Source organism: Telmatherina bonti, assembly GCF_933228915.1.
Source record: "Telmatherina bonti genome assembly, chromosome: 17".
NCBI classification, from domain to species: domain Eukaryota; kingdom Metazoa; phylum Chordata; class Actinopteri; order Atheriniformes; family Telmatherinidae; genus Telmatherina; species Telmatherina bonti.
In genome coordinates this window covers 31,429,496-31,450,489 of record NC_136615.1, presented here as the reverse complement: position 1 = coordinate 31,450,489, position 20,994 = coordinate 31,429,496, and the positions used below count along the sequence as shown (strand labels likewise).

Genomic DNA, 20,994 nt, shown 5'->3' with positions numbered 1-20,994 from the left:
ATTGAGCCAATACCGATACTAATATTGGTATTAGGATGGTATGGACGAATGTCCAATGCTTTTCACTTTGCTGTTTGACTCCCATCTTTAATCCTTTATGAATGAAATATCAGAGTAAGGTCTGTGAACATGATCGGGTGGGACAGCTGAATTCCTGGAACAGAAGAAGAGGACCAGACCACAGATCAGATGTTAAAATCTCCTCCTTGTAGATCTGATGGCTTTGATATGTTCTCTCTTCAGATGAGCAGAAGGCGTATTTATAACATATTCCTCTGATACAAAATCACAACAATTCATTTGTTGCTGATTTTACAAAATCTGCCACGATTTCAATTCAGTTTGACTCTGTGGACATTAAGTAAATAGTTATTAATGTGGGAAAATGTCACAAAAATCTACACAACATGTCAGGATATCAGCACTTTTTGCATAGAAAAAACCAAATGTACAAAATTCAGACAGTGAAGAGGAAAACCTCCAGTAGAACCAGAACCAGGAAGGACAGCCGTCTTTCTGGTCGAGTTGAGGTTGCAGAGGACAGGAAAGAGGGGTCAACCAGTACCTTAACCTCAGACCAGGAATACCACCTTAAGGCCAAGTTATGCTAAAAGGCAGATATGCGGATGGACAGTTCCATTCGTTTTCAAGGAGCTTAGCAAGCCGTCACCTGATGCAGAAAACGTAGCGATACCACCGGAAACCATGGGGGGCAGCATCGAGTAGTGCTTCTGACACGCAAAGAGTGAAAGGGACAAACCAGAGAAGAAGACAATGAAACGGCCAAACATAAAGCACATAGCTGAAAACAGCAATAAAACGTTGTGGTTTTATTAATTCTACTTCTTCTGGTGTTTTTAGCTGGTTGTAAACAACTTTATGACGATGGATTCCCAGTGCCAACCAGCGTCACGATGCTCATAACTTCAATGAAGGGCAGAAAGCTGAGCATGCAGTGTTCGCTGTTGAATGTTGACTCAATGTTGTTACACTCCTGCTTATTGCTGGATCCCAACCAGATACATCAGTCACATTAAACGCTGCTTTCTTGTTTTTGTATTAGTTGAATAATCAGAAACTGTTTGCATTGAACCAACAACATCAGCTGTTTTCAGTCTGCTGGTTCCAACTTCACCAATAGATCGTCATCTTCTGACTTCAGTCCATCAAATAGTTCCTTTGTGGCATCATTTGATGTTGACGAATACCCGTTAGCTCGTCGAGTTAGCATGTTTACAGACACATAATCAGTTACACATCCTCCTGCTGCGATGAAACAAAACGTTTTTGTTGCAGATAGTGAAAAACACAATGCAGGCAGAGTGGGGAAAATTTACCACGATGTTGACATCACCGACCGTCACGCAGCACAGAACATGGACGTCCTGCTTCGGGTCGCATCCAAACATAGGACAGCAATGAGAGAGACACATTTTAGGTTTGGTTTTATGGGAAGACATTCCTAACATTCAAAGATATGTCCCCCCATCACCACACACACACACACACACACACACACACACATATGAGTCGGAGCAGCTGACTGGTAACACAAGATGAACTTAATGAGAAACATGATGCAGTGATTTAAACGGCGGCATGTGACACGTGTGCAAACGTTCACTTAAACATGGAAACAGAACGTTTTCTCAGCTTTCCTGCTTCAGTCTCGTTTCATCCGAGTAGAAACGTTTTCTCAGAACCAGAACCAGGAAGGAAAACCTCCATCAGGACCAGAACCAGGAAGGAAAACCTCCATCAGGACCAGAACCAGGAAGGAAAACCTCCATCAGAACCAGAACCAGGAAGTAAAACCTCCATCAGGACCAGAACCAGGGAGGAAAACCTCCATCAGGACCAGAACCAGGAAGTAAAACCTCCATCAGAACCAGAACCAGGGAGGAAAACCTCCATCAGGACCAGAACCAGGGAGGAAAACCTCCATCAGGACCAGAACCAGGAAGGAAAACCTCCATCAGGACCAGAACCAGGAAGGAAAACCTCCATCAGGACCAGAACCAGGGAGGAAAACCTCCATCAGGACCAGAACCAGGGAGGAAAACCTGCAGAGTATCCACAGCGAATGCTTCTGTACTGTGGCCAGTTTACTGGTGTGCATTGGGGGAACTGGGAAATGAACAACATCCTGAACTGGGACTTCTGTCCCTGCAGAGGTTCTGGACGTCGGCAAAGGAGAAGAAATCTGTTTCATCCTCTGAGTGCTCGCCTCCTTTGTGACTCTAAGCTCTCATTTATGAAAAAGATTTTCTCCTGTGCATGTTCTCAATTATGCATTAAGTGTGTGTGTGTGTGTGTGTGTGTGTGAGACAGAGTAATCCCTGGCATGGTTTACCAGGCCAGTGGTGTGGCAGCAGTGAGACATGAGGCTTTAACCCCTAAACATATGCTGCCTCCTGTCTGTCGCTCTACCTGTCTGTCTGTCCGTCTTCTTCCCAGCAGTCCTGCCAATCTCTGTAATGGATTCATTTGCCGTGAAAGGATGTGTTTTTTTTCTGTGGTGTGTGTGTGTGTGTGTGTGTGTGTGTGTGTGTGGGAGTGTGAACTTTCCATCTGGGATCTGCTATCAGGAGAGATGAGCTGGGAGCATGTCAGAGTTTGTGTGTGTGGGCGCTCATCTGTTCCTGTGAGGTCACTTCCTTCCTCTGTTGGCCTCCGCGCTCCTCATGTGTGTGAAACACATTTAAAGTCCACATAAGCACAAGTCAAGATGCTTCAAATCTGTCTGGATGTCGCTTCTTATTGAAGTCTGCTTCTAATTGTGGACATCTTCCTAATGAGGATCAGTTCTGTGATCAGGGGATCTGCAAGCGAAAACCTGCAGTTTAACCTTTAAAAAATCCAGGTTATTTCTACCTTTAATGTAAAAACACTTCAACACTTTGCTTCCACATCCAGATGTTGTGTTTCAGAACAGCCCCAGTTGTCAGACTGTGATGGAAAATAACTATATCGATAGATTTAGCAGCACAACCGAAACTACCAAATGCAGTTTGTTACTAACAGGACTTTGTAGAAATAACACACAGATAAACTATTTACATATTTACACGACTTCTGGGTTTTGTTTTTTTTTTACTATTTTTGGTTCTTCATGATATTATTTCACCACTTTCTTCAGAAAACTCCAACTTAGCCTGTTTTGTTTTGGGTTTTTTTGCATCACAAAGTCTTCCAGCCACAGAGGAGCATTTTTTTCTTCTTCCCAGACCAACATACAACTTTCTGATCTTTGGCTGCTCCTGATTGGACATTTCCGTCAATTTAAGCTCTCTGATTGGTGGACAGTTCGACAGGAAGTGGCGTCATCATTATGACCGGGTGAAAATTGAGGTTTCTTTTTTTAATAACATACTAATAGAGATATTGTTTACTATAAAAACATAATAAATAATGTTGTTATGGATCAGTCGATGTTTTACTGTGTGGGATCTGAATAAAAACTACATTTTGAGTCGGGATTGTAAATGTCCTGGATGGGATATAAATACCTGGAAATCTTCTTTAAATCAGCTGTAAGGAAAGCTGTCCATCCCAGTTCATCCCACACAGTTATAAACTACCAAAACTGTTGATAGTAATCAGTAAAAGTGCTCAGAGGAGCCGGCGATCTAACAGAGTTTAAAGGGTTAAAGTGGAGTCAGCTGAAGAGGAAACTGTCCCATCAGCATCTTCAGCAGGAAGACAAACCGAATCAGGTTGCTGCACATTTAGCCACAGAAACTCCCTCAAACAGATTCTTTTCTTTGAAAGAAAGAAGAAATTAAGACAAAAACCTGAAAAAAAAACAAACACAAATGAATTCCCAAACCAGGAGAGTTTAATTCTTTAATTGGACGCCAACATCTGACTCTTTGGCTGTTTCCAGACTGAGGATGTAATTCCCAGTTTTAATGAACATGTTTTGCCAGTTTAGGTGTGGAACGGATGGGCTGAATAATTAAACATGTAGTTAATAACATCCTTATTTACAAGAATACATCCCTCTTTTCCCCTGTGTGTGTGTGTGTGTGTGTGTGTGTGTGTGTGTGTGTGTGTGTGTGTCACAGCTAACCGAGCACAGAGCGGAGCAGCCAGCAGCTCTCAAACAGGAGACGCCTTAGGGAAAGCACTCGCATCAGTAAGTACAGCACACACACACACACAAACACACATTTAATGTTTTTTCTCTTCCTTTTCTTCAAATCTTTCAGATTTACGCTTTAATCTCTAATCTCCATTTATTTTTTCTGGTTTTTTTTGAAGATCTATTCTCCAGATCACACGAACAACAGCTTTTCATCCAATCCCTCCACCCCCGTCGGTTCCCCGCCCTCCCTCACAGGTGAGTCATCCCAGTCCTGCTCGGGACTGAACTGGTGTCTCTGGAGAAGGAAGACGCAGAGCTGACTGGACAGAAACCTGGAATGACTCCAGACTGGACTGAAACCTTTCTAAAACGACGATGTGTCTGACTGACACGAGATTTGACTCAGAGTTTATTTAAATGATGAGAAACTTGATTCAAACAGACTTGGGATGGACATGAACCTCCTTCTTCCATGAAACTTTCTTTTCACCTGTCAGTTTGTCTTAAATGACTCTGGACTTGACTCAGACTAGCTTCAATAGGATTTAAGGTACTAAACCTGCTCTGTGCAGACGAACGCTCCAGTCCTGACTCTTCCTCTTCTCATGTTTTGAGAAATCAACTTAAGTTCGTGAATGAAAAATCCAAATTTTTGTGCAGTTTTCTTGGATTTCTTTACGTTGTTGGTGATTGGAAATTAGAGTGAAAATCCGGCTGTTTTTGGCTGGTTCACAAGTCCAAAATAACCCATTAGTATCGCTAATTAATGTGCTTGTGGGTCTTGAGAGTTGGGCATCTCCGGTACTATGGAAACACATCTCATTTCTTTATAGACTGACAGGAAATCAAGAAATAGTTGCAGCAGTTTAATATCTCCTCAGTTTACACGACTTCTGTTTCTACGCCGCGGAGTAACCCGAAATTCCACACAAGTCTGGTTTCCCCCTTAATCACATATTAACCATCTAAATACACCGATTATACATCATATTAATGGAAAAACAGTGCCGGCAATTAAAATAAGCATTTCAATTAAAGTAAAATAAATATACACACACCGAGACGTTGTCTCAGCCTTCACGTCACACATCGTAAGAACTTACAACTTTTTTTAAAATGTACATTTATTTAATGAGCCTCGTAAAGTTGAAATGATGCAAGTCAAGATTCGCGTCACCCGACGACCGCCTTTACTTTTATATATATATAGATATATATCTATATATCTATATATATATATATATATATATATATATATATATATATATATATATATATATATATATATATATATATATATATATATATATACATACATACATATATGTGTGTGTGTGTGTGTGTGTGTCAGGGCTGTGATGATATGCTTTTGTCCCAATTCGATTCCAATTTTTTGGTGCCGGTTCCATTTAAATTGCGATTCTTACAATTCTTTGATGTTGCTGATTTTTGAAGATTAAAGACCAAAAAAGTGTATTAAACTTTTTTTTTGCTCGTCATTTTTCTTGATTTAATGAGGAAAAAACAACAAAGTAGTCAGATGATTATTCTGCTGCTGTAATGTCCAAGAAGACAAGTAAAAAGATGAATAAAAATGACTAAATTTATAGTGGATTAATTTTACTTATTTGACAGCGACGTTTGTATGCCGACCATTTCTGACGGGGCTTCAGACAACAGATAGACGGATGAGCTGAGTTTCCGATCACTTATCTCACATCTCATCAGGTCTTTGCTGAACCTTATGTTCTTGAGTCTGGATGTTTTATTGGTCAGTGTGACATTGTTTAAGAAATAATAATCTATTTCTCTGGATGTGGTCAGGTAGAAGGACTGAAAAAGCAGAAACTTTGAAAGGCCTTCAGTGGCTGTGTCCTCCCCAAACCCCTCCTCCTCCTCCTCCTCCTCCTCCTCCTCCTCCTCCTCCTCCTCCTCCTCCTCTTATATCCAGTCATTACTCCTCCTCCCTGCAGACGCTGTAAACTCTAGCTGCTCCTTACAGTGAAAAATGACTTTTCCTAATAATAGTTGTGTTGAATTTGTCTCTAATTGTCGCTGCTGTACATGCTGTTTGATATTTCTCCGCCGCGCCTTGTGACTGATCGCTTTAATTATGAGCACCACTTCGACAAATTGTTCACAAACCTAGCGGCTCTGCAAACACAAGCCCTCTCCCCTCTTCCTCCTCCTCCTCATCATTATAGCTGCCTAGGATATTGCCTACTAAACCATAATTGGTGTTTATCATTGTGTCAGAGTTACTCCACTTTTTACAAATTAGAAATGAAGCCTATTAGAGCAAACTACATGCAAATTATATCCAAAGCTAATTCTGTGAGGGTGTTTTACAGCATTGGACTCAGAATAATTTACCCTGCCGTTTAATACTTATGTTTGTATTTACACATGAATGTACCCAGGTGATTATTCATTAATTAGCATATGGAAATGAGCATGTCATGTGAATAAAGGAGAGAGGAGAGAAAGGAGTGTGAGACAAAATGGGAAGACAATAATAAAAAGAAGCTAATGAGATGAGATCAGCGTTACAAGGAAGAGATCAGTGATGAGGGCAACCAGATGAGAATAAAGGAACTGAACAAGTTAAAGGAAAGAGGAGCGCCAATACGCAACAGGACATTCATCTTTATCTGGTCCAGCACGCCACGTTGTATTGGATTGTTTTCTGAAATGGATGACTGAGAATCAATCTTTATTAATCAGTTTTTACCTGTTAATTAATAAAACGATATAAAGTAAAGCAAAATGTGGAACTTAAAACCGTGAGTGCAGTGCTTGCTTAGACGATGACACGATGGATAAGTGCGAAATCCAATATAATAGCTAGCTTGTGGAAGTACTTTGACTTCTGTTGGCGGCTTTGTTTCCTCGGAAAGTCCGGTTTCTGACGGGAACTCTGGTCTGCTTGCAAACACAGCTCCTGTTTTGCTAAACGTGAACCAAAGCAAAGCAGGGTGATGTCAGTAGTTATAACAAACCTGCGTGCAGGATGATATGGGGGGTGTCTGGTCAGGAGAATGGCTCATGGTCCGATCGGTGAGTACCACGTACATGGCGAGTTAACTGGAAGTCAGCAGGCAGAGTACAGACCATGTTCCATACTTACTCAGTAGTGATCACATCATCAGCAACTTTCTTTTTATCCATTAATATGAAGTTTTCTTCAATGCAACAGAGTCTAGCTTAAGGCCCATTTATGTAGACGGACGGACAGTTTGATCATGCTCCTGCATCGGTTTCCCGTTTAGTTTGCTCCATTTTCAAAAGGCTTAGTAATATGTCAGTTGATGCAGAAAACGGAGCAATACTACTGGAAATGGCAGGGGCAGTGTTGAGTTGTATAACTCGCATGCTACCAGCGAAAGGAACAAACCAGAGAAGAAGAAGAGGAAGTGATGTAGGAACTATCATAAAAAATACCTGAAAAAGACACAGACGAGCAGCAGAAATCATGTTTTGTTTTTTCTTCTTCTGGTGTTTTCAGATGGTTGTAAAAAAAAACTTTATAGCAACGCTAACAACTGGTGTCAAAACGCAGAAGTGAACTCAGAACTGCTCAATAGTGGATGAACTAATTAACAACTTACGTAGTTGTTAATTAGTTCATCCACTATTGAGCAGATGTGTGGAAGCACATAGATGCCTGTGTTCACTGAGTGCTTCTAGTTTAGCTGAGTTGAAATAGAAAAACTGGTTCCGGGTTGTTCACGTGTTCAGGGGTAAGTCAAAACTGACCGATCTTCTTCCAACCCGACTTTAACACTGCCGGACAACAAAAGTTCTAAATAGTCACGCCCCAAAAAACCTTCTTTTTTTTTTTCAGAAAAAATCCTTCCTGCTTCTGTCAAAACTGCTAGAAAATAGATGCTAGCTCACAGTTGGCAAGCAAGGAGAGCTTAACCTCAAAAGTTGCTCAAGTTTATCTTCAGTTTCTGAGAAGGAAATGTGACGTTAAGGTAAAAACTAGCACTAGCACTTCTGCTACTGGCAGGTTAGCTTGCCAACTTCCCCCTCTGAGTAGTCACTCCTCTCATCTTATTACTTCTTATTACTCCTCTGCAGTCGATTGAAAAGGCTTCACGCACAAGCACGTCATCTCAGAGCCTCATATTAATGTAAATTCTCACAAGTCGCTGTCTCCCCTCGGCCTACCAGCTAATGAGACCTGTTGATTCACATGCATCCCTTATGAGTGACAACCAGCACAAAAGCAGAGACAAACAGACAAAAAGCTTGTTTACTCTGCAGAGAGCCAATGCAAATCAACCACTTGTACCTTTTCATAGACAAAAGCTTGATATTAGCATTTTTTCGATGTGATATGGCTCCGACTGTTTTTGTCTCTTGTTCCTCATCTCTGTTTATTCTGTCCGAGCACCACAAGTGGATACGGTGAAAGTGTCCTCATGTGTAAAGGTGTTTTGTCTGGCATTTTGGCATCAAACATCAAGTGGATCCTTTCTGAGACATATTAAAGCAGAGGAGGTTTGGCTGTAATGTAAACACAGAAATCTTTCTCCTGGATGCAGCTCTTGCTGCATCCATCAATGAGCTGGTGCAGACGAAGGGATGTCAGTTTGAAGTGAACAATAGCAGGAAAGAGTTTTAATCTTCTGGTTCTTCACCTCCCATCCTGATAACGTCTGCTTGTGTGTTTTTTCCCAGCTGCCAGTTCAGCCGTCTGGTCGAGGAATGGCGGACAAGGAGCGTCGTCGCCAAGCTACGATGCTCCACTCCACTCCCTGGTAGGTGGATGGAAGAATTGTGTAAAAGATGTTTTTATAAAGGGTGTGTTCACCCAAAACCAGGTTTGAGATTCTTTACACCAGTGGATCCAAAACCTTTTGGACCGTGACCCTTGGTTTGTTAACAGCAAACATCCATATGCAAAGATTAGCTTCCTTGTTCCTTGTTGTTTCTGGACAGCCGGTGATAAAAATACTAATAGTGAGACTTAAAACCATCATAAATAAGGAAGTGTTTAGGTAGATTCAGTTCACCGCTTTATAAAAGCTCCTACAGAGTCAGCTTTTCTTGTGGTGATAGTGCCGGATATGGATTTTTATTATGGAGTTAGTTATAACTGTAGACTGTAAATGAAAAGATGGACGGAGCCTCCATGACATCACCTGGTTTCTGATGAACCGAAGCTCGGCGAGCGGTTCCCAACGTCACCATCTTGGCGGCATCGCGCATGTCATTCCTCCAGGACAATGTAAAAATGGACAAAGAGGTGGAGCTGAGAAGGGGTTGTGAACATGTAGGTAGATGATTGACAGCCATCAAAGTCAGAGCTGCTTGTAGCCAAGAGCTAACCAGCTAACCTGGCGCTAACCAGCTAACCCGGAGCTAACTAGCTAACCTGGAGCTAACCCAGAGCTAACCAGCTAACCCGAAGCTAACAAGCTAACCCAGAGCTAACTAGCTAACCTGGAGCTAACAAGCTAAACCAGAGCTAACTAGCTAACCTGGAGCTAACAAACTAACCCAGAACTAACAAGCTAACCTGGAGCAAACTAGCTAACCTGGCGCTAACCACTTAACCTGGAGCTAACAAGCTAACCTAGAGCTAACTAGCTAACCTGGAGCTTGCCTGAAAATAACCAGCTAAAAGAGGCAGGCAAGCTAAAGCTAAGCTAAGACGCAGTGTTTGCTGGCTATAAACCATGGCTGTACCACACTCTACCTTCTTGCAAGTAGATATGGAATACCTGTCAATCAAAGGGACACACCCCTAATTATGCAGAATTTTAGGAATAAATAACATCAAAATGGATGAGTTATAAAAAAAAAAAAAATCATTTTTTAAGATGCGAGCTAAAAACTTGTTTTATATCTGTACATATTAGTATAATTAGTATTAATTCTGCTTTTAATTATTTGAATATAATTTATGATTTTATTGTGATTTTGAATTGTCTTGTACATGAAAGGTGCTGTATAAATAAACTTGCCTTGCCTTGCCTATATGTATTACTAGTGACACAAATGATAAAAAGTTTCACACATGCCTAAAATATGTGGTTTTAAAATTGAATGCATGTAAAATACACCTGTTGACCAGAAAAATACCCCAGATATGTTTAAGAAATTATATAAAATGGAACAAAACACGTATAATATTCCTTATCTCTGCAGCAAAGTCGCATTGAGGACCGTCTGGAGCGCTTGGACGACGCCATCCACGTACTCCGGAGCCACGCTGTGGGACCATCAACGGGTATGGCCAGCGGCCACGGCGACATGCACAGCCTCATCGGGGCTGCTCATACGCACAACGGCGCCATGGGCGCACTCAGCAGCGGCTACGGGGCTGGACTCCTATCAGCCAACAGACACACCCTCATGGTAGGACCCGAGTTTTCATACTGTACAATGAAACATTTAAATCGTTGGACTGATGTGAGTATTTAGCAACTTTCACATTAATGTGTTAAAAGCGAGCAGCTTCCAAACTAAACACAAAGTGAGACAACATATGCAAGACTTTGGGCCTTTTGTCAGCTTGAAAGAATGAAGCTGAAGAACCAGACAGCTGTGTGACATAAGGAGACGTGGAAAGGAAAGTGAGGGAAAGCTCCCAGTATAAACACATCCAGATGCCTCAACATGCTGGGTCAGACATACGTTGTTTACATCTCATTCTGACCTCTGGCTGAAATGAGCTGCTTTTTACCTCCTCCTTTGTCTTTCTTCAGGAGGGTTCCTGTTTACCAGTTTGTCTGCAAACTGCGCTTCACTTTCTTTTACTACTCTGCTGGATCCATTTTCTGATATTTATAAAACAGATGTGCAATGCAGATGTGCAACACACGTTCACCTCCTCTTTCATAGTCAATATCCTCCTCTGCCTCCTTTAATTAGTTCTAACCAGTTTGCCGCATCGTCCAACCACCGCCACGTTTTCGCTGTTCCCTGGAGACGTCACTTTGTTTCAGCATCTCTCCTCATTCAGCCGCTTGCCGAGGACACCATCACACCATGTGTCCTTTTAGGTCCAGATGTCAGAATGAAGAAAAGTCCCAATCAAACATGAAGTTGTGTTGGCAGGAGTAATACCCAGCAAGGCAGGTCGACTGTTTTAAAGCTGAAATGTAAAATTTTCCATCAAAAGCAGATGAAAACATCCAGTTCTAACTTAGACGCATTGAAGCTAAATCTGGTACCTGCAACAAGTTCAGCAACTCTGCAGTCTTAAAGACGCAGTACGTAACTTTCTGACCTTCAGACTCCACATCCTGGACTTGTTCAATGACACAGTGAGACTAACTCAAACACAATGAACCCACAAAACACAACAGAACTGGGCTGGAAATAACAGAACTTAACAAGACACAGGAGTAAAGACAGAACCAACGAGACCAGGTAACCTGACTAACAAGAACAAAGGCTACACGGGAAACAGGGAGAAACTACAAAATAAAACATCATCACATCATAACAATAACAATATTAATGCATGTCAGTTTATCTGTAAACAACCTACCAGCTTCAGAAACTAGTGGTAGGGAAGCAAATAAGAAAATCAAGATTTTTTGTTTCACAATTTTAAAATAAATAGATTTTTTTTAAAATTTCAAATAAATAAAAAACAATCCATTATAAAATTTTGTCATTTTTATTGTTTTTATTGATCTTTTAACTTGTTTTCCTGGGATTATAGCAGCAGAATGATGGTCTGGCTGCTGGGTTGTTTTCCTGACTGAAATGAAGAAAAATGACGAACAAAAAAAGTTTAATAAATGTCACAATTTAAATCAGTTTGACCCAAATAATTTCTCAGTTCTTTTTGGCTGATAGAAGAACGAAGTTACTTGGGAAATTTGCACCTTTTGTCACTTAAGTGTAATGATTATGAATCGAAAATCTGTTTGAATCCAGAATCGATTCTGAATCAAATAGTTGTCCCAAAAATTGGAATCAAATTGAATCATGAGTTGTTGTTAGATTCACATCCCTGTCAGTGGCTGATCTGTATTTTATATCATAGTTACTCCAGATTTTAAGGTTATGATCATTTTTTTGTGTTAAGAAGAAAAAATCCGTCTTAATCCTTCTTTTAAATATCTAATTACATAAAAAAGACTTGCTTTCGGTCAGGAAAGTAATAAAGGTAATGGGGTGAATAGGATTTTCTGCAGGCATGTGTGAGATATAGGACCAACATGCTAATTTAGGCGTGTTTTTTGTTTTGTTTTGTTTTTAAATAAAAATATTTCTGCTTTTCAGACCATTTACATTTCATTGCATTATTTTTCTAAGGCCTGAAAAGACTTTTTTATGAAGGAGCAGAGCAGTGTGTTTAGCTTCATGATGTAATTCCAGGTTAAAATTGAAGGGAAATACTGAAAGATTTGGTCTGGATAACGTTGGAAGCACTTCTCTGCTCTCTGGACTTCCCCCGACTCAATTTTGGCACGAAGCTTTATTAAGTGATTCGGAAATTTAGCCCAAGAAAACACTGTGAGTTTACCTCTTGTTAAGGATAATATTTTTTACAAATTACCTCTCTGTTCATTCTGGAAATACATCCAAAAACCTTACTGGACTTGTTTTTATGTGTATCTAACTGGGGGGAAAAGAGAATAAAGTGAAGTGAAGGATGAGTGCTGAAAAATGTGGTTTACTTGTGGACTCTTTTATACACAAACAGGCGCATAAATGGCTCTTTGTGTTGTCATTGAGGCCAGTGTGTGTGTTTATTCAGGATCTGGATTATTAGCTGATATAATAACACACTCATTACTGTAAGTTTGAGCACACAGCAGCGCTATTAAGACCCACTCGGTAAGTGTGACTTGGAAACCTTCGCGGCTGGTTACCATCACACTGAAGGGCTTAAACCTTTGACCTGCAGGGAAGTGAAGTCTTTAAGGTTTTTTTTTAAAGTCTTAAAGCAAGTATTAAAGCAAGTATTAAGCATTTTCATTCTGAATGGACATGTCTCATAATTTACTCATAAGTACCATCAATGCGTTTAATGGTTTGGTTTTCCAGATCCAGACACCACAAAGCCACGTTTTCAGATCACATCTGACCTCTCGGTGTAGTATGAATGTCTGTAAAAGACTGCAGCGTAAGTTTATCTTCACAAAAACAACTGATTGCAGAGTTTATCTCTAATTTCTCCTGCAAACTATGTCTTAACATCACAACTCTAGTTCTTAAATGCTGTTTGCTTTGGTGTTGGCTCTGACTGGTGCTTTGAGAAGCTGATAGTGTCTATGTGCGGTGTTAACTTTGGATTGGATGGTTAGTTTGCGGTTTTTGCCCATATTTGTTGCTTTATGATCAGAGGTGGCAATTCCTGGTCCAGAAAGTAAAAATCCGGTCCAGCAGCTGTTCCAACCAGTCACCAAACAAGCTGAATTTAATGAGCAGAGTTTATTTGTCAGGTAAACGAGCCTGTTAGTGAAAACATCTGTTCTAAATGTACAGGTTGACCAAAAACATGACAGGACTTCTACTTTCTGGACCAGGAATTGCCACCTCTGGTAATGATGAAATAAAAATATGAACTGTTCTGTATCATGACCAGGCTTTAGTAAACCAAAACTCCCTGCTGCCATTTTTACCACTTTACAATTATGGTAATACCACTACATCAAAACTGGATTCATTGAATTCTCCAAATTTTTTTGGATGATTTTTAGGTTTTTATGATTTAAATTTCTCTCACGTGTCTCTGATGGATTATTCTTTAGGGTTATTTAAGGTTGTTACTGACAGAACTGCGATAGGTTTGTTTTACGGCTGGAGGTTTAAATAAAGTTTAAAGATGAAACATAGAAGGAGTTTCCTGTTTCTGCTTCTCGTGTTCCTCCCGCCAGGACAGCAAAGTTTAACAGGGACTTTGAGACTTTGCTAAACTAGATGCACAATGATGAGGTTGGTTAGTTGGTCAATAAGTTGGTTGGTCTATTGATTGGTTCGTGGATCAGTTGGTTAGTCAACTGGTTAGTCTGTTAATTGATTTAATAATCATTTGGTTAGTTGGTTGATCAGTTGTTTAGTTGTTTACTTGATCTGCTGGTTGGTTGATTTATTAGCTGTTCAGTTCATAAGTTAGATAATTATTCATTGATTGGGTAATTGCTCAGGTTATAAGTTGGTTGTTTCGCTGGTCAGTCAATTGTTTTTTTGTTATTGATTAGCTGATCAGTTAGTCGGTCGGTCGGTTGGTTGGTTGGTTGGTCAGCTAGTTGATGGTCAGCTGGTTAGTCGATTGGTTGGTTAGTTGGTCAATTGGTAGGTCTATTAGTTTGTTCGGCAGATGATTAGTATGTTGGTTGATTGATTTGTTGGCCACTTAATCAGTTGGTTGCCTGGTTGGTTAGCCAATTAGTTGTTTGTTTGGTTGATAGATTAGTTGGGAAGTTAATCAGTTGGTTGGTTGGTCAGTTGGTTGATTGATTTGTTGGCCACTTAATCAGTTGGTTAGCTGGTTAGTTGGTTGTTTTGTTAATAGATTAGTTGGCAAGTTGATCAGTAGGTTGGTTGACCAATTTGTTGGTCACCTAACCGTATGGTTGGTTTGTTGGTTGGTTGATCTGATACTTGTTATTTCCGCTGGTCAGTTGGTTGGTCAATCAGTTGGTTAGTCATCTAGTTTATTGGTTGGTTAGTTGATTATTTGGTTGATTGGTTTGCTAGTTAGTTGGTTGTCGTGTTTGTTAGTTGTGTGGTGATTAAACCATAATTTAGTACCTGTTTTACATTGTAGGCCTGCATTTGCCAGATGTAACAGCTCTGGTCACCGTGGGAACCAGAACAATAGAGACCGTTTGGACATGAGCAGTGGATAGTTGGACACGCTAACAGATGATGCATAAACAGGATGTTATGAGGGAAGAATGATGTCATCCTAAAAATGATGCTGTTGTTTGCAGACTGCTTATCATTCTCTCCTTTCGTTCTCTTCTTTTTTTTCATGAACTGCTCTCATTTTTCCTGTTTTCCACTTTTTCTGTTTTTTATGTGCTTCGTCGCAGACAAACTCTTCAGTCCTCGCTTGAGTTTTGTGGCACTCCCTTCCTCCTGAGCACACATTAGTCTAATTTAAATACATATTTTCCACATTACATATTTGCTGTCATTCATCTTTAATTTTCACACACATACATCCACGTACACACAGCTGTCTGTAGTTTGGCAGCGTTAGGCGGAGACGCTTGCTTGCTGAGGTCATAACTCTGGGAAAACAGGTGGTAGACCGATGTTGAATACATATACAGTGTGCAGGCATGAGTGCATCACACACACATTAGAATATGCAAACATAGAAGTAGATGCATATGTCCCACGTCAGGCTTGTGCCGTTGAGGCATGCGCCTTGTTCAGGACTACAGCAAACATTCTGCTGACACCTCCACACCGAACAGCAGAGGGATGTGGTGACGTGACATTTACCTAAACACCATCTGATCTCCCAAAAGCCAGACTCTGAGTGTTTTCTCTGCTCAGATCTTTGACGATGTGTTAAAGTCATGCTGGTTGTTTTACTGCACGGGGGGGCTTGGTTTAAGGGAAGGATTCAAAGATCGAAGCCCCCCTCCCTCTTGCTCCATTAGGCAGTGTTACAGTAAGCAAGATGAATCATAGTATGCATCACTTGGCTGTAAAACTCCTCATGCCTTTTAACAGCATGAATAGAGTCAATTTATTCCCTAAAGTTGATGGAAGTCTGCTTTTATATCGGTTGTTCCAGTGAACAGCTTTCAGCCTTTCACAGCACTTTTCATCCAAAACAACCTGAATGCTTTAATAAAAAACTGAACTTATAGAGATTATTAGTTACAGTTAGATGAGCCTGAAACGCAGGACCTAGCACAGAGGTAGCAAGCCCCGCTCCTCGAGAGCTGCAGTCCTGCAAGTGTTGGGAGTTTCCCTGCTGTCACACACTTGACTCAAATCAATGGCTGATGAGCAGACAAGCTCTGCACATGTCTGATAATGAAGTCTGATGTAAGTTAGGCGTGTTGCAGCAGGGAAACTCTCAACACTTGCAGGACCGGGGTTGGTGACCCCTGACCTGGCCTAGCACATTAAAAAATAAGAATCCCATGTACGGGAAAAAAATAAATAAATAAAATGATAATAAAACTCAGCAAAAGGTCAGATCAGTGCTGGTTAGTTGTCAACAAGATGGCAGGAGGGCATCATAACGCCTCAGTTCAGTACACTACCAGTCAAAGGTTGGACTGGGTTTAATGGGAAAGTGTGTCCAAACTTTTGACTGGTAGTGTATATCAGGGTTAAAAAAAAAAAACTTAAAATATCGTGTATTCCTAATACTTTTTTTTTTTTAGCTTTTCAGCATCACTTTGTAACAGGATGCTTCTGACGCCCTCAGATGAAGTGAAAGTGCTTCAGCAGGTGAGAGTTCAGAGACTCGTGTTGATTAGAAAGTTGCTCCCAGTCGGACCAGAAGACTAAATAATACTCTGCAGAATTACTTCAAGTTGAATCAGTGAAGGTTTTTGGTCTGGAACTGACCTCAGTCATGTCTGAAGCACCGACTCCTCTGAAATGTTTCCTGTAGATTAGAAACCTTCGGGGGGGGGGGTTCATGTATATGACTACAGTTTTCTCATTTTATATGGCGTCAAACTTACACTTAGACGTTTTTATGGTTAATTCAGTGACAACTTTCTGCTCTGAGCTGCTGTTGAGTCGTGTAGGCTTCCTTCCCAGTGGATACATGGTGCTAAAATACATCCACGTGTTTTAGTTTTACTTTACTAACACTGTGTTGTGGTAAATTAGTGTTTATCAGAAAAAGTTTATGTTCATTGCAGATTCTTTCATGGAGATAATTAAATAAAACTGATTGAACTGAGAATGAAATTTTGGTGGAATCACATTTTTAATCCATGATGGTGAGAAGGATGTTTGAATGAGAGACAAATAGAAGTTTGAGTTAAACTTTGTGGAAAAGCCTGTGAGACTGTCCACTATTTCTATATTTATTTGAGATGGTGCATTTTTAAAGCAAATATCAGATGTGAAATGTGCCGTGAAGCTCTGGAGCTGTGATGCTGAATTCAACCCTACAAACTAAATAACCATTTTATTTTTTTTTATTTCAGAAAAAAAAACAAACAAACAAACAACATAAGTCAATAATTAACTTTTAAAGAAAAATCTAATTAAACCACAAACTTTTTCAGAAAAGACATCAGCACCATATAATGTGATTAAATTTGATTTATTTTAGAGTTTGTAACTTTAGGCTGGGAAACATTCACCTAAAACTGCTTTATTATTAAAAATTAACTTTATAAATGCTTAAAAATAAACATAGAATCTATTTAAGATGTGAAAAGAAAAAAGTAAAAAGATTTTTATGCTGAGGTTATTTATTCTGTGGATGGCTGTTGGGCTCCAGATAAATAACTTTTTACACATCAAACTTTTTCATTAATGCTGCGTTTTAGTTCAGGAGAATTCTTCTTGCCGGCTTGTAGTTTTCTCCGATCGCCCAGATAAATGTAGGAAAAATGTTTAGCTCATAACATTTTTCCACTCGACCCCCCCTCGTCTCTACTCTCCTGTTTTATTTCAGATTTTTATGAGATTATCCGCGGCAGTAGAGTCGTCCATCCATCGTTCATCACATGGAAAATAGAGAACTACATACATGCATGCATGTCAGGAAAGTGGAAAAAGTGTGTTTGTGTTTGTGTTGCTGCAGCAGGTGCTTTCTGTCAAGTGTTGCACAGAGGAGAGTTTGTCACGTTTGCAGACTGTTCCACTGTGTGAGTGGATTCAGTTCCTGTTTATTTACTGACTCAACTTTCAGCCCTAGAAATGCTCTTCATGAAGCTGCAGGGCTTCTTTTAATGAAACGCTCGTATTAACAAGAGAACAGGCTGATGTGAAACAGATTACGAAGCTTTTTCTGAGACAGGAACATGTTTTTCTGCACTACAGCCGCTGCAAATCATTAAAGTATGGATTGTTTCATTGGCAGCGGCATAAGAAATACTTTTGCCTTATTTGAGAGCGTTAATTACAAGTTATTAAAAACGTGGATTCATGCCTTTAACCTCTTGGCATTTATTGTCGCAAATTTGCAACAAACCACTGTTAGGCTTTTTCATTTTATTTCATTTTATGTTATAATTAAATTTTTATACAGCCATCAGTTTTCATCTACATCTGTGGATTTTATTTTTATAATTTATTCCATGTTTTATTTTATTTTATTTCAGTCTTAGTTTCATTGAATTTTATTTTTGTGTTTTCTTGTATGTAATAGTAAATAAAAAAATATGGTTAATGCAAAAACTTAAAATTAAATTTATTCACTCTAAGCTGATTGCTTAGTTTAAAAAAAAAAGCCTTTAATGTCTTTGTGATAGAATGTCTTAGATTTGTAGAATTTTAATCAAGTGTCTTTACGTATTTACGTCACATTTACTTCTGCTGAAGAACTTTAAACTTTTTTCAGGATGTTAAAATCTCCTCTTTATTCGCATTTTTCTGTTTTCAGCAATAAATCAGAAATAAAGGCTGAAAAATCAGTAAAGTTCTGAATAATTTACCCAGAAACGTTAAACACTGTAAATATTTTTCCTTTTCTTTCATTTTAAATGTGCCTTTTTTCCACCAGATTTTACCACTACTTTATTTCTCTGGATTTGTCCTTTGCGCCGCTAAATCAGACGCTACATGTTAGCATAAAGCACACAGACGTAAACATCGTCCAGTCAGAAGGACGGGGAAGTTTAAACCTGAACTAAGCTCAGACGTGTAGAAGGTGTTTGACTCGACTGATTAAACAAAAACATGAAGGTTTAGATGTAAACTGAGACGTGAACTTGGGTTTAAAACAATAAATAGCATTTATTTGTGCTAAACATGATAATAAAGTTATAAAAAAGATGTCTGCTGTATATTGAATTTCAGGGTTAAAAAATGAAAAAGCAGAAAAAATCATGTTTTTAAATGAACTTCTATCCAACATGACTTCATCTATTAGACAACTAAACACAGATTTTGTTTTACTTTTCTGTTAAACGCATCGTTTCGCCGTGCCAAGACGTTAGCATAAACAGAGCTGCGATCCATCGGGCCAGACTTCATGACTTCAGCGTTCAGCTCGTGTTTCATGTGCATCACGTCTCTGTTTACGCCACGATCCCAAACTGGACTTCCTGCTTCGCTGCGTCCTCTCATCCTGCTCCGCTTGCCTTTTTTTTTACAAAGTGTGTGTTTATTTATTTGTCTGTTTATTTTGGCCTGCAACAATAACTGAAGATGACGTTAGAAAATTGCAGGAAACCAACTAATAGGAGGTGAGAAATTGGGATTTACAGAGTTAGTAAATCAGCAGTTTATTCTGCTTCCTGCAGACGATTTGCTGCAGTTGCAGCAGCAGACTTGTCCCTACTGTTTACAAATTCATGACAAATTTGTCTGTACATCTGTAAGTGTGTGTGTGTGTGTGTGTGTGTGTGTGTGTGAGCTGTCTTCTTTCTCCTCATCTTCCTGTGTAATCATTGCACTCTGAAACACACACGTCCATAAACACACACATCCCACTGATCGGCAGTATTGCAGATGACAGCCGCTCAGCACCTCCTCTGCTGCGTCTCCTGCTCAGACCCTCACATAGTTTTTAACCCACTTTTACTGGAATTTTCTTTCTTTGTTTCTGCAGCAGCAGAAGAATAACACCAAAGAGCCTGAAAATGTTTAGACACAACCTCTGTTTAGGCGTCTCTACAACCCCCCACTTTACATAATCTATAACTTTTACTGGTTCGCATTCCTGACTCATACTATGAAGTTTACGCCCACCGTCTTCTTCAGCAGGTCCACCTGCCAATCACACGGCAGCATCTCCTGATATTCACTCAATACAACGAGCTGAAACTCAAACCGAGCAAATGTTTCCAGAGATGGTCTGAAGAAGAGAAAATATCCAGCGAGCAGCAATTTGTTCTGACCAGAATGTCTGGTTGTTGTCAGAGGAGACTGGACAGACTGGTTGGAGATGGTGGAAAGACAACAGGAAGTCCAATAACCAACTAGCATGACATGGTTTAACCAGCACAGCCTACCTGAGTCCTGCTGCTGACCATGTCCATCCCTTTCTGAGCACAGTGTAGCATCTTCTGATGGAAACTTCCAGCAGGATGATGCACCATGTCACAAAGCTCACATCATCTCCACCATGACGATCACTTCAGTCCTCCAACGGCTCCACAGTCACCAGATCTTAGGGGTGGAGAAATCAAAAATCTGGATTTTTTTTTTTTGTTTTACAATTTTTAAATAATTTTTTTTTCTTTTTGTTAAAAAAATAGATTTTTTTTTTCCAAATAAATAAAAATGATCCATTCAATTTTTGTCAGTTTTATTGTTTTTATTGATCCTTTTTTTGTGTTTTACAAATTAAAATCAAGAAAAAAGTTTTATACATTTTTTTTTTTTCTAATCTACAAAAATCGGTAATATCGAAAAATTGGGAGAATCGCAATTTAAATCGAATCAGCACCCAAAAAAAATCCAAATCAAATCGGGACTAAAGCATATCGTCACAGCGCTACCAGATCTACACCCAGTAGAGCTGTGGTTCTCAAACTGGGCGTCCCAAGATCATTTTAGGGAGTTTCCATTTCATTGTAAAAATTATAACCTACATTTATCAGACAGATTTTCTGGATTCTTATTAGAGCTGTCAGTATGATGCATCAACATCTGGTGACTTTAATAATTTGGCTTATTGTCTGCGAGAGAAGCGGACTTCAAACATACATGACCCAAATCCACCAAAAGCCACTTTATCCTCCGTACTGATGAGGTTCCCGATACACTGAGGATCTCTGCAGGATGACATATGTGATACTTCACTAAATTAACCTCTGATTTGCTTCTTG

The 20,994-nt window shown here is 39.7% G+C and overlaps 1 protein-coding gene across 5 annotated transcripts in view; it reads left to right on the top strand.

Annotated features, from left to right (window-relative positions):
* The window catches only part of tcf4 (transcription factor 4), a 283,617-nt gene that overhangs the window by 239,126 nt on the left and 23,497 nt on the right, over positions 1 to 20,994 (top strand). For all 5 annotated transcript variants that reach the window (XM_079256445.1, XM_079256444.1, XM_079256446.1 and 2 more), the window contains 4 exons: positions 4,068 to 4,138; positions 4,264 to 4,342; positions 8,774 to 8,853; positions 10,247 to 10,456. In XM_079256445.1, coding sequence (XP_079112571.1) covers positions 4,068 to 4,138; positions 4,264 to 4,342; positions 8,774 to 8,853; positions 10,247 to 10,456 — 440 coding nt within the window. The remainder of the gene's footprint in view (positions 1 to 4,067; positions 4,139 to 4,263; positions 4,343 to 8,773; positions 8,854 to 10,246; positions 10,457 to 20,994) is intronic.